A 14817-nucleotide genomic window follows, 5' to 3' on the forward strand; every position below is an offset into this window, starting at 1 on the left:
CGGAAAAAAACCGTCACAGCGCATACATTGAAAAGCGGCACCGGAGCGCCAGCGTGATTATGTAAACAAAAAAAACACGCATCGGCTGGACAGCGGAGAATCTACAGATTCCAACGGTACCATTTTTATCACTCTACGACCGAAATTCACGGATCCAGCCCCAAAATAAGAGCAAAACAACAACTGACTTTCAAGAACTACAACCAGAAAGATTGTCTTACCTTTGCTGTTTATCAAAACAAGTTATTTGGGTTAGGGTCTTTTTCGACCTGTAGTGACATATAAATAAAATTTAATTGTTTTTTAATAATTTGGTACCTAAGAAATCTCAAATGGCACAGATGGTGCCAAGCTGAGCCAAAAAAGCGAAAAACTGCTGTAATTTCACTCTGCTTCACTTCAACAGCATCAGACTTTGCACAGCTCATGTCCACATGTTGTTACATGACCTCCATGTGTTTTTAAGCTCCTACTGCATATTTTAAAGGTGATATTTGCTTTAAAATGCAATATTTTTTTAGGCGAGAGAAAAAAAATCCTTCAGTTATGCTGTGTTCCATGTACATTTACTCTGACACAGTGGCATCTACAGTGAAACTTACACCTCTGGTGGAATCTCACAAGTGTTATCTTTATTTTGACACCAAGATAATCCACATAGAGCTTGTAACTGCATAGGTTTACTCTATTAAGTTTGGGCATGTCATTTTCGAGCAGGGACTCCAAAAGGAGGGTCAGGGAAGAAGAGGTTAAAAGACCCTCTCCTCTCCTGCTGCTCATGAATATTTAGTTTACTGGAGATCAGACGATCGGCTGACATGAGGCCCCACTTTTAATAAACCAGCAGGTGTGTGTGGTGGTGAGTCTCTCGGTTTGAGGTCTTGATGAGGAAACTCAAATTCTTCCTGACAGTGTAGATTACTCCCTCTTTCCACCACACACACGCACGCACACACACACACACGCACACACACACACACACGCACGCACACACATTCTTGTACTTGCTGCATACTGAGGACCAGCATTTCCACTTTATAAATCAACACAATTACAAATATCTACTTAATGAATGACTTCTAAAAAATACTACTGGTTGCAGTACCATAAAATGTCTGCAGGTGGAGCCCCAGAGCAAAAAGGACTGGAAAACTTTTTTTATTTTTTTTGTATTTTTTTTTTTGGTTTTTGGTCCAAAATTTGACAAAAACGTCACACTATACTATATTGTCCAAAATTTGAAAAAAAGTTTCCCAAATTTTTTGGTCCAAAATTTGACAAAAATTTCATACTATACTATATCTTCCAAAATTTGAAAAAAAAATGTACCCAAAATTTGAAAAAAAAAAAATGAAATTTGAAAAAAAAAAATGTACCCAAAATTTGACAAAAATTTCATACTATACTATATCTTCCAAAATTTGAAAAAAAAATGTACCCAAAATTTAAAAAAAAAAAAAAATGTACCCAAAATTTGAAAAAAAAAAATGTACCCAAAATTTGAAAAAAAATTTTTTACCCTAAATTTGAAAAAAAAAATGTACCCAAAATTTTTGGTCCAAAATTTGACAAAAACATCATACTATACTATATTGTCCAAAATGTGATTATTATTATTTATTTTTTTTTAATTGAGTTTAGCATGTTATAGCAACCTAAGGAAGTGATTTGAAGTGAGGACCAGCCAAAATGTCCTCACTCCGTAAAAATGACCTCACTTTGTTGGTTAAAAACCCTCACTGGTCCTCAGTATGCCTCAAGTACAAGAACACACACACACACGCACGCACACACACACACACTCAGGTTCTTTGGCTCACCTCCTTCAAACTCTGTGTGACAGTTCCCAGCGTTCTCCTTCAGACTCTCCTCCTCGTTAATGATGATGTTCTCGATGTCCTTCATGGTCAGCTGGTCGCGGAAGGCGTAGAACAGGATGTGTTTCAGCTCCTCCAGGGTGATCCTCTGCATGTCAAACTGCACGACGAGAGACAAAAGGTATATAAAAACGTAAAAGTATTGCACTGCGGGCGTTGACCTGAACAAGTATTCAATCGTTTCGCTCGTTTTGCTGCCCCAAAAATGATGTAAACAACAGCTCACATGCGTAAAAACCGTCACACATGATCTGGTAATTCTCAATGCTCGACTACGTTGAATGCGCCGGAGTTATGGCCTGAAAGTGATTGATGTTCAGTTTGACCAGTTTTCAGTCAGGCTCTACTAGAGAAACACATCACATAAACATTTACCTCACTGGAGAGAAGCAAAAAGAAGAAGAAAAATCACCCCCATAACATAACTCTTAATTACTGCATCAAACACAACTGATTTCATTAATCCATCAGCTGTGTCAAGCCTTTTGATTTAGTGTCAACAGAGGAAGAGGAATTAATATCCTTCCCCATCAACATCCAGGTCACTCGTCTAATTTTGAACCAATGTCAATACAGTTAATTATCTAAATGAATCATGTTGGCTCTGTTTAGAGTCAAAAAGACCGAAAAAAAGCACAGCATTTAAGACAATACTTTGGTTTTCTTAATGTCATGTAAAAAAAAAAAACACGTTTAATCCAACTGAAATCGAGTCAGGTCTTAGTCAGACTAACGTACCTGGATAATGCGATTCATAGTCTGATTACTCCTGCATGTACAGGCTTAGTCGGACTGGAGTCGGACTCGGTGCAATTGCAGTACTTTTACTGCCGTAAAAGAACAAACAACAGGATGGCGTCGGCGAGAGCGAAAGCTACGGAGAAGACCCACTTTTGGACGTAAAGGTGACGTAAAGGTCAACAGGAAACTAGCTTAAAACGGGACCGTACCTATGTTCCCCGGGTCCTATGTTCCCCGCTTTGTATGTGACCGGGGAACATAGGACCCTTTCTCTAACCCTAATCCTAACCCTACCCTTTTTCAAAAAAGGGTCCTATGTTCCCCTGTCACATACAAAGTGGGGAACATAGGACCTTTTTTGGAAAAACGGGGAACATAGGACCCGGGGAACATAGGTACGACCCCACTTAAAACTAGATTAGGAAACTAGCTTACTGAGAGGCAAATACGGAGGCAGAGTCTGACACACACGGCCAATAAATTGATTTTCTCCTCCGCATGAATAATCGGCAAGTTGTACGATTGCCTGTCTTAGTCTGACTAAGGCATTAGCTCTATTAAACTGTGCATGTAAACGTACCGACTGTGTGAATTAACAGCAGATGTCAAACATGGTGACCTGCTGCTCCTCATGCTTTCATTAAAGTTCCATCCCTCGCTTCTCCAGCTTCATCCTCTCATCCAGATAACAAACTGAAAAACTTCAGGTTTCCAAACACGACCTTGACTGGGCCCTGAAACTACTGAGCTTTTCAAAATCAAACAAATAAATTACCAAAAGTGTCAGGAGAAGAATTTGATCAATTCAACAACACAGATCACACAGAACAGACATGAGAGTGTGTGTGTGACCCTGAGACTCTCTCTGATTTTATTATTATTACTTTTTCATTTTCTCTGTGACCTTGTGAGACTGAACCACAGGAGAAAGATTCATCTTCATTTAAAAAAAAAAAAAAGCAGTCAGTGAATCTAAAATGACATCAGGTCAAATCCTTGAGAGTTTGAGGCTTTGATGAAAACGACGACAGTCGACAGTTAAAGGTGAACTTGGGTCTTTATGAGATTTGAGATCAATTGGTGATTATGTAGACGGAAGCGACCGTGACCTTTAGAGTAGATGTTATCTACGAGTTGAAGTATAAACTCTGTGGAAGAACTTTGCATCAGAGTCAGACTTTCTAACTCATCCTCTGGGCAGATGCATAACTCACACTGACAATCAATACAATTTACTATCTCTTCACCTCAATGTGAGCTAATGAACACACAGACAACTCCATAAAGATGCTGGGTCAGTGATTAGAGCCATGGTTCTCAAACATGTGCTAAATGTACATAAAGTCATCAATAAAGTGGATGTGATCAGAGTGGAGCTGAGGAAGTTTTGGCGTCGATTCTACCTGCTGTTTATCTTTTTGCTTTTCCATAAATGATAGCACCTGGTGGACAGATTGTGTCATGAGCGCGATCTCTGACGTCTGCTGAACCGTAGACTCAGTTTAAAAAGACTTAAAAATCCTAACAACATGCGTTAATGTCCTATATTTAGCAATGGAATTTCAAAAAATCTCAATATTTTAACAGAGGAGGTCTGGTGCAGCTGCCAAAAGCCGCCATCACATCAAACCCCTTCTGCTGTATTTCAGTGAAGTGACTGTGTCAGAGTCATGGAGAACGTACTGTGAACCATTCTGTGAACAAATCTTTTTAATTAACTGAGTCTAATGATTCAGTTAGACTGAAAACCACGTTGGTGATAATGGTTTTACTTCAAGAGCGCTCAATATTGTCTCTGGTGGTATCAAATAAAGTAAACCACTGACTTAGAGGAAGTTTAAAGCGGACCTAGACCGGAAGTTGGTCGGAAGTCCGGTTACGTAAACAGCGGTTCTCCTGAACAGCAGATCCTCCTGCTCCGGGCACTAGTCCGGGCACATCCGATTGCGTACATTGAACCGCAGAAGAAGAATAACGTCCGTTGTGGAGGTGTTTCACGAGCGACAGTGTCTTCTGACTCTGGGTCTGACTCCGGGTCAAAGGTCGTCAAAGGGACTGAGGCGGGGAGTCGTGAAGAAGCTATTTTTAAACACTGTTAAAACAATGTTTTGATAATGAGGAGCAGTGCATCCACCGTTCCAGAGGGGGGAGCTGTGCTTCTGAGAGCTGGTGTGCTGATTATGTCACTTCCTAGTATTGGCCAATCACAAGACAGTTGGGAAGGCTCTACGCTGGCTGGCCAATCACAACACAGTCTGTCTTCTGGGGGTGAGATTTATGTCTGAAATATCGCGGCTGAGCACAGCGTCAGAAAAGAGAGATTCCTATCAGCTCGTTTCCAGCAACTAGGAGGTTTTTGACCATAAAAACAAGTTAATGTATGTAAGTAGACCTCCATAACTAACATATATTATATATATTATGTGCAACAGGACCACTCTATGTGAGCTTTAAGAAACAAATTGGATTTCTCACCTTTAATTGGCCACAACATTGATAAGTGAATGACTTTGATACGGGTCATAAAAACACACTGTGATCAATTTCATCGCACTTTTAATCACTCAATGTTTAACCATCATAAACTATAGAGCTCTGGTAGCCGACGTCACGCAATCACCCATCATGCAACAGTCGGAATCAAAACACCATTTAAGGCAGGAAGCTGTTCAAATCCATACATTTATAGTATAAACCAGGCGACACCAGGCAATATGTGAGACGAGCTGCGTCTCTCTGCTGTTTTCATAAAGAGTGAAGACGCTGCACAGCTGTCGTTTCTCAGGGAAAAACTTTTTATTGGACGATCCTGAGAGACAACAGAGGTATAGATCACTAGCATGAAAACTCAATCAAAACTATTGCAATATCCTCTTGATTTGACTTGCTTTTATTTATTTGAAGCGTCCTCCAGAGAGACGATGATACAAAGTTTTACCATAAAGACGAAGTAGATGTCAGGTTACCGGAATAACGTCCACTCTGTCTGTGTCCACACTTCTGACGAGCACTTCAGGGACATTTTAGGGGGTCAGTTCTGTCAAGTTCTGTCAAGTTCCGCCATCTATCGTTTAAAGCGAGCAGTTGGACCCAGACAGCCTGAAACCAGTGAACTGTTGTTCATTTTTTTGCAGACGTTTTTTTTATTTCTCGTGGACGAGTTTCTTTGCCTTTAGGGAGCGAGAACAAAAAAATGAAAAGCTGTCACATCGACGTCGGTTAAAAGTAAAAGGTCTCGCGTCAGTTTGCCAACCTCCGCGCGACCTTGCTGCTTCCTACCAGTCAGCGGATAGATTTATTCAGGGAGAGAATGCAGGTGGCAGATAAGAAAAAGACATTTTCCCACAACCTGTCCAGGCGATATCCACAGTCAAGCAGGGAGCGACCTTTACGAGAGAATGTGGGAGGAAGAGGATTCACACAAAGTGACTCCAACTGAAGGAAATAAGAGCTGCGGTAGAACTCCCACTGAAGAAGCTTTAAAGGGACACTGTGTAGTATTTATGGGTTTATATAACCCAAAATCCACTTTTTTATACATATTATGTGCTCCTGCATTGTCTAGTCGCTGTATAATAGTTTTTGTTTCATTTTCGTAGTGTTTCAAAAAGTCATGTTAAATAACATGGTCGCGGGCCGCGGTTGCATAGCCACTGTTAGCAGAGAGACGCCATGTTTCTACAGGAGCCTGTAAGGACAAACGCGAGAGAACAAATCAAGCGTCTCTTTACTTGTAGCTGAAGTCCCGCCTCCTCTCTCTCCGCTTCGTCTGCTACGGCCGCGGTAGCTCCGCCCTCTCCCTCGCCTCACGAACCTCATCTGCTGACACGGAGAAAGACGACGAGGACGACATTTGACCGGCTGAGGACACCGTATCGCTCAGGGAAGGGAGGGGGTGAGCAGAGGAGCAGTTCTTTGTTGTAAATGTCAGCCTCTCCTCTAGATGGCACTATAAACTACTTACTTCACCTTTAAGGCGTGTGTTGACCATAAACTTTAATAAAATTTATTCTCTATGACAGTTACATTTGGCCCTTTGAGGGTAACCATTATGCTGATGTAGCCCTCAGTGAAAATGAGTTTGACACCCCTGAGTTAAAGAGATGGTTGAGGATTTTTTTTCCAGAGCCAGAAAGTCCTTTAAATAAACAACAGAACAACAAGGGGCGGCTGCGTCTGAAAGTTGTCGTCTTGAAAGTTGACTGAAGTAAGACAAGAGTCGTGTAAACTACTTACTTCACCTTTAAGTAGTTTTATTTGTCTTCAGGAGGAGTTTGGTGTGAGGAACACTGAACACAGCGAGACTCTGGATAAACATGACATTTTCACTGTGATTAAAGCTCAGTGACACAGTGAATCTGTGGCACTGATGGAGGTTCATTCATTTAGGAACTGGGTTTACCCACAAATCCCTGAAGAACATCACGAGTAAAGAAACCGTAGCGTGTTTAACTGACGAAGATTCTTTTCCTTGCCTTTCTCAAACAAAATTTGATCAAATTGTTTATCACACGCCAATAACTATCATCTTATAAGAACTCCACCTGTATCTCTTCACCAAAGAAAGGTGTTTTCTTAATCCATCTTAATCTAATGATATTCTGACAGAAACACTGGACTTGGATTAAACCGAGAAACATTCTCACTTTGTTTGAAATGATTCAGGGTCTGAGAGCAGGAGTCAAACTGAACAGTGTAAAAATGGTAAAAACGAGGCCTGTTCAGCTGCTCGCACACACACACACACGCACACACACACGCGCGCACACACACACACACACACACACACGCACAGGCGTGTGAGGTGAGAAAGTGCCAAGAAACCAGCATCGCTCCATCTGCTGACTTCAGCCCTTTGCAGAGCGGCCAAATCCCAACGCTTACAGATGATGCTCTGCTCGCGCTCTTAAGTCCGCGTCATTTGCATTTGCTAATTCAAACTCTTTAGCCCGATAACCCTGGGAAGTCATTTGATTTTAATGGCTAAAATAGTCGTGCATTTGAAACATCCTACAGATTATAATTTGGGTTTAAATGTAGCTGCATAGTTTAAAATAAGCCCTAAAGTACTTTAAAGATATCATCGACTAACAGTTAATCTGATTATAGTTTGTGTTCTTATTCAACAATATACAGTTTATTCTGTGGATGTTGTTGAATGGAAAGAAAATGCAACTATTACGTAAAAGGCAGGTATTTTTAGACCAGGGTCACTGTAGACATGCTATATTTTCAATAAGTAAGTAAACAAAGGTATATAAATACAGATCATTTGCCATTTACCATCATTTATTTATATCGAATATAAAAGTAAAACAGTGTCCAAAAAGCAGTAGTTTGAAGTAAAATGTCCCTACTTTTTATCACTTCTCAATTAAATGTCTTCTAATTATGTCCTGAAAAAGTTTACGAATGACTTTTCCACAATTAATGTAGAGCCCAAATAAAATTCAACCTATAACAGACAAGAAATTGCCTCTAAGGAAGTTAGTCAAGTGTCAAACTCCACTTCTACCACAATAAAACACAACATTCTTCACATTATCATCATTTTTCAGATCTGTATCCAGTCTCCTGATTCTCACGCTATTCAAAATGTATGTAAACATTTTCCTGAAGGGTTTAATCGTCTCAATCTCTAGTTTAAAGGCGCCATATGTAAGAATGTGGCCAAAAAAGGTTACTGCACTCAAATTCAAAATACAGAGGTCTTATAGGCATCGTTTTCTCCGCCATTGTAGCTCAGGCGTAACTGGCAACCCGTGGTTGCTCGGCAGCTGAGACTCTACTGACTGCAATGATTGGTAGACGGCGGTAGGTGGCGCCACATGACGGCAAAACATGATTTCAAAACATAAACATGATTTGCAGTCTGCAAAATATATTTTTTAATGCAAATATTTTGTCTGTACTGTTGTTGTTGGTTAGTTCAGTTTGTTATATGAACATTATTCCTGAGTCTCTTTGACATATTAGGAGGATTTTATGCTTTAGATTTATTACATAATGCACCTTTAAGGCCTTCTTCAACAGAATATGATGCAATTTATATAAATTATGTTCCCACTTAGAGGAAAATAGACGACAAAGCATGGCACATATGAGTGGACATCAGCGAGATTGACAGGTGTTATCGGGAGTTCAGATTCCTTCCGGATTATGTTCAGTGGGCTTTAGTTTAAACTACACATTGCTGAGAGGAAATCACACTGTAAATACGTCTTGTATGCGATATTCAAAGCTAATGGAACACAGTATTAAGCCCAATTTATACTTCTGCGTAAAGTGCTCTGCGTAGGTTACGCAGAGTCCTCTGCGTCGACGTAGAGCCTGTCGAAGAGTCTCTGCGTCGTCTCCGACTGCACGAAATATTTTTTAAGTGTCCGTCACTCCGTCAAGGAACAACGGAGACGGCAAGAGCTGTGATTGGTCCTCAGGACAGGCCGAGCTAAGCTGCTCTGTGCCGGCTCTCAGTGAGCACCGAGCGTCCACAGAGGCGGAGCTGATCACCGCCGATAACGCCGCTGCCAAACTATAAATACGTCATATCTTAACACACACAGCACATGTTTAGACTCTAAATGGACAATTTCTCGCCTCAAATTATCTTAAAACTGCGTTCCGTCACACAGAAAAGTGAGAAACAGCTACTGTTTCAACAACAACAGTCTTTCTCTCTCTTTCTCTCTCGGACACCATTGCTCACTGTAGCCAGAAGCACAACAACCTTGCGCAGCGACCCCTACTGATCGGGCGGGAAATTGCAGCGCGTATCCGTCACCACGACGCAGAAGTATGAAGGCTCGAGGCGTCTCCGTGGTGACGCAGACGGAGAAGTATAATCTGGCCTTTATGACGGATAACAGAGTGAAGCCAAAGCCTCCTGATGGACCCCTGGAGGCTGACTGCAGTACTGTAGGTCCTTTATATAACTGAAACTACAACAACAACTACAACAAAACCCTTAGCGAAGCAACTTGATTGAACATCCAGGAGAAGATTTTCTCTTCCCTCTGCAGAAAACTCCCTCCTCTTACATTTTCGGGGGGAAGTTGCAGTTGTCAGTTTTTTTTTACTGCCACAGTGTTTCCTTTTCAACTCTGCACAAGCTTTTTCACATCATCATCGAGTTAGAAGTGAGAAGTAAAGATCTGACCTCAGTGGACAGATTCATTAACAGTGGCCGTGGTGCAGTGACAGTAAAACAGAAGAGAAAGTGAAAGCAGAGCCACTCAGGAAAGAATCACATTAGATATGATATATGTGTGTGTGTGTGTGTGTGTGTGTGTGTGTGTGTGTGTGTGTGTGTGTGTGTGTGTGTGTGTGTGTGTGTGTGTGTGTGTGTGTGTGTGTGTGTGTGTGTGTGTGTGTGTGTGTGTGTGTGTGTGTGTGTGTGTGTGTGTGTTAGAAGTAATGAGTCGTCAGTGCTTGATTCCACCTCACCGACACTTTTCAGGACATAACTCATGCAAACATTTCTCCCTCTGCTGCCTGGACATGTATTATTTACAGAGCAGCGTATATTCACGCGGCTGCATTATTTATAAAAGAGTGTCTCTGTTTTCACACCATCACACTCTCACTCTCTCACACTAATATACACACGCTCTCCGTGTCGGCTTTCAATCTCAGCTCAGCACAAAACTCATTCATAATTCATACTTTCATTGTTCTTCATCTTAATTGTTCCCTTTTGCTCTCATTTCTATTTATTATTATTTTTACCGTATTTAAAACATGTTTTTGATGTTTTTAAATGTGCTTTAACTTTTACAGTTTTATCTTATATTTTTAATTATATATTGTTATTGAAATAAATATATTATATATATATTTTATTATATATATACTGTATATATATAAATATATATGTGTATATATGTATATATATGTGTGTGTATATATATACACATATATACGTGTGTATATATATATATACATACACATACACATATATATAAATATATATGTGTGTATATATGTATATATATATATATATAAATATATATGTGTGTATATATGTATATATATACACATACATACATATACACGTGTATATATATACATATATATATAAATATATATGTGTGGGTATATATGTATATATATATACATATATACGTTTATACATACATATACACGTGTATATATATACATATATATACAAATAAATATACAAATAAATATATCTACATAAAAATATAAAAAAAATACATTTTACTAATTTAACCGAACCGCCTTAATTTTTAAAAGTCTTATTTCCTTTTTATTATTTTTATTGTTACTGTTTTTTATCTTATATTACCAGTGGATTTTATTTTATTATATTATTTTTCTCTTGTAACTTCTGTTGTGCTTAAAATACCTGTTTTAACGTTCTGTACTGTTTTTTTTTTTTTTAAATCCTGGTTCAACCTTGTAAATCACTTTGTAACTTTGTTTAGAAACATGCTCTATAAATAAAGTTTATTATTATTATTATAATAATATATATATACTGTAATAACTTGAGTGAGGGCAGGATGAAGGTAAAGATGAACTGGTGTGTTTTCCTGGAAACTTTTAAACCTGAGGAGGAGCTGGAGAACTTGTAGCCTCTGATGTGACTTTAAATAAGCACAAGAAAAATGAAAGATATATAAATGACTGGAGGTATTTTATGTGTCTGGGTTATCGTCAAACCTCCCTCAGACAGGACCCTGTTGTTGCTCTTAAAACTATATTATCACAGCGACGCTCGGGAGATTATGTCATTATCACCCGTCATAAATAATAATTAGATCATTCTAGTTTGGGATATTTAATATTTATTTTTCACATAAAGAATCAATGATTCAATCCAGAGATAAAACTGTACTGAAAACAAACCTCAGATCATTGACAGCACCTTTAAATGCTGTGTATAAAATAATCTGCACATAAAGTGCTTTGACTGCACACTCTAATGTTTCTGCAGAGATAATATAACCACACAGTCACTAATACCTAACCAAGCTCAGCGTGTTTCCTTATGTTTATGTTTAATGCCTGAGTCTCAGCAGCTTCCCATTGTTAAAATGAATCCTCTGCACTTTTATTGATCTCTGCTGCTTTTTAACAGCCCTCCCAAAAAAAAAAAAAAAAAAAAAAAAAAGTAAAAGGCACAGAGCGTTCCCGAGGATATTTATGCCTCCATTACGACTGCATCATCCAGCCGTCACGGCGCAGAAGATTAATGGGAAAAAAAGCAAACGTAATGTGAACAGTGAGAGTCACAACAAGCAGAGACATGAAAGGGAAACTTATATAACTTATATCTCCATCACTGACGTTTTACAGGTGACAGAATCATGGGCCACACGAGGATTTGACGGAAATTAATTCTTCAGAACCTCATCTCTGTGCACTTAAAGGGATGATTCAGTGTGTCACCAGCAAAACAGATTTTAACCATTATTAAAGGCCTCGTCTGATAAAAATCTACTGTTTTGCATAACTAGCATATGAGAAATATCGGCTAGATCCAAATTTTCTAATTATTTCATTGCTAATGAAGCCCTCATGTGAATCTTTCCATGTTTTTCCATGTTTCTCCGTAAAGTGCACATCAAGACGGCTGGCAGGAACAGCAACATTGTGCTAGTAAAGCGAGGCAGCAGCAAACGGGTTGGAGTATTTGACTGGCGTTAACGGCTTTACCTGTGTTAATGTTAACGCATGAAGCATTTCCATGACGACTGACCGGTTTTACGTCACTCCTGATTGTTAGTAACGCAGGTTTTTTGCACCGGGGTCCAGGCACCATTTACCAGTTTGCTCCGTTAGATGCGTTAGCTCCTTTTAGCCCCGGTTAGCGCGCCTACAGTCGAAATGGAGCGGTGCGTTTATGAAACAGAAAGAGCAGCGCTACAAATAACCAGCGTACCTGTGTACTGTGTACGTGTGCCTCTGTTTTTTAAGCTAGCGCTCCATTAGAGACTCGCGCCATTAGCGCCGTCGACAACGTTAACGGCACAGCACTACAACGCAATGAAACGGCCATGAAAAGTTACGGGTGCTGAATTCTACCACTCAACAAATTAAAAAAAAAAGTTTTAACTGTCTGATAGTGCTGTGCAAAAGGTTAACACGCGGCACGTTTCCATGACGACTGACCGGAAAATGACGCGAATGTCGTCATGTTTACGCGCCGCGACACCGGAGTCCAGGCACCGTTTACCAGTTAGCTCAGTTAGCTGCATTAGCTCCTTTTAGCCCCGGTTAGCACGCCTACAGCGGAACTGGAGCGGTCTGTTTATTAAACGAAAAAAGAGCAGTGCTACAAATAACCGGCGTACCTGTGTTCTGCGTATATGTGCCTCTGTTTAGTTTAGCGTTACTTAAGGGACTCACGCCGTTAGCGCCTTTAATAGCACAGCACTACAACACAGTGACAGGAAGTGCTGAATTCTACTACAACTGTTTGATGGTTCTTGCTGCTTCAGTCAGGTCTGATCTCTCTGCTTGACAGAGGCCATGTTCAGATGAAGGACACAGCATATAAATAATGTGACATTGTTTTGGTTTGTGAAGACCAAAGTGAAGCAGAATATCATCCCAAAAAAAATTGTCAAAAGTTACACACTGCAGCTTTAAGTTCACAATTCCAAAAAATATTAGCCTTTTGGGACTGGGAAACTTGCTTTTGTCACTTTGTAAACTGCTTCACTTCCTATCGTTGCCTTGTGTTGTTTGTGTTAAAGCGGAACTAGACCGGAAGTTCCTATTATCGCTGGTTTTTTTTGTGTGTATCTGCGTCATTACCTTGTTTATGAAGCCCTGACGGTTCTAAACAAACAGTTCAGCCACTGCTGAGAAAGTTGTGTTTTATTGTAATCTCAGGGCTCAACGAGATCACTGAAAATCCCGTTAACGTTACGTAAGCAGCGGTTCTCCTGAACAACCGATCGTCCTGCTCCGGGCACTAGTCCGGGCACATCCGGTTGCGTACATTGAACCACAGAAGAAGAATAACGTCCGTTGTGGAGGTGTTTCACGAGCAACAGTGTCTTCTGACTCTGGGTCTGACTCCGGTTTAAAGTCATAAAGGGACTGAGGAGGGGAGTCGTGAAGAAGCTATTTTTAAACACTGTTAAAACAATGTTTTGATAATGAGTAGCAGTGCATCCACCGTTCCAGAGGGGGGAGCTGTGCTTCTGAGAGCTGACGTGATAGATTACGTCACTTCCAGATACCTGGCCAATCACAACACAGGTGGGAAGGCTCTACGCTGGCTGGCCAATCACAACACACTCTGTCTTCTCGGGCGAGATTTATGGCTAAAAATAACTCGACTGACAAGCGCTTCGAAAAGGACAGATTTCAATCGGCTCGTTTACATCAACTAGGAGGATTTTGACCATAAAAACAACTTAATAAATGTAAGTAGACCTCCATAACTCACATATATGTGCAACAGGACCACTCTATGTGACCTTTAAGTGAGGAAAGTCCTTTAACACTTGGTGTTTAAAATCGTATCTTAATGACAGAGGCAACAAAGGATCACCTGTGTGCTTCGTTGTGGAATCGTTGATTCTATCTCTGGACTTCTGTGCAGGAGGAAACAGGAACATTGTAATAAACGCTTGTGTTCCATCAAAGAAGAAGAAACACAAAGCTTCATTTTGAAACAAGTTTGATGGCGTCTTCAGACACGAGCAGGGAACGGCGAAGCGATCAAAGACGTGCGTGAAGATCAATATTCACATCAGGACCTTTTTTTTTTTTAATTCTGTGAATCCTTCAGGGAAATTTATCTGAAGCCTCTGAACAGAGTTCAATATTCAACAGATTCATTCATGTTTCATTTGCTGCAGGAACAACGACAGAAGCATCTTTTGCCAGCAGCAAATCAAAAATACAACAGACCTTAGACGACTTCACTTAAAAGAAATCTGAAGACGGTGAGTAATTCATTAAAGGGAGTAGACGATGGGGGGGGGGGGGGGGCGGGGGGGGGCTGCCTAAAGCCACCGAGCGAGCTATCAATCGCCAATTACGGATGCGTGTTATTAATCAAAGAGATTTTCCTCACATTAACCTCTGGAGGGCGACAGACTCGACGCACTGCCCGAGGGTCACAGTCCTCATTAGTGGGATTCAGAGGAATCCATATGACCCGACTCATGTAATTCATCCCCTTTACTGAGGAGAAACAGATGAGAGAGAGAGACGGTGG

At 40.3% G+C, this 14817-nt stretch overlaps 1 protein-coding gene across 2 annotated transcripts in view; it reads right to left on the bottom strand.

Moving 5' to 3' along the window:
* Positions 1–14817, bottom strand: part of LOC310924293 (calcium-binding protein 8-like) — a gene marked incomplete at both ends in the record, with an annotated part of 90653 nt that overhangs the window by 19794 nt on the left and 56042 nt on the right. For both annotated transcript variants that reach the window (XM_083885987.1, XM_083885988.1), the window contains one exon: positions 1821–1977. In XM_083885987.1, coding sequence (XP_083742113.1) covers positions 1821–1977 — 157 coding nt within the window. The remainder of the gene's footprint in view (positions 1–1820; positions 1978–14817) is intronic.

This window comes from Microchirus variegatus (genome assembly GCF_963457635.1).
Source record: "Microchirus variegatus genome assembly, chromosome: 3".
NCBI classification, from domain to species: Eukaryota; Metazoa; Chordata; class Actinopteri; order Pleuronectiformes; family Soleidae; genus Microchirus; species Microchirus variegatus.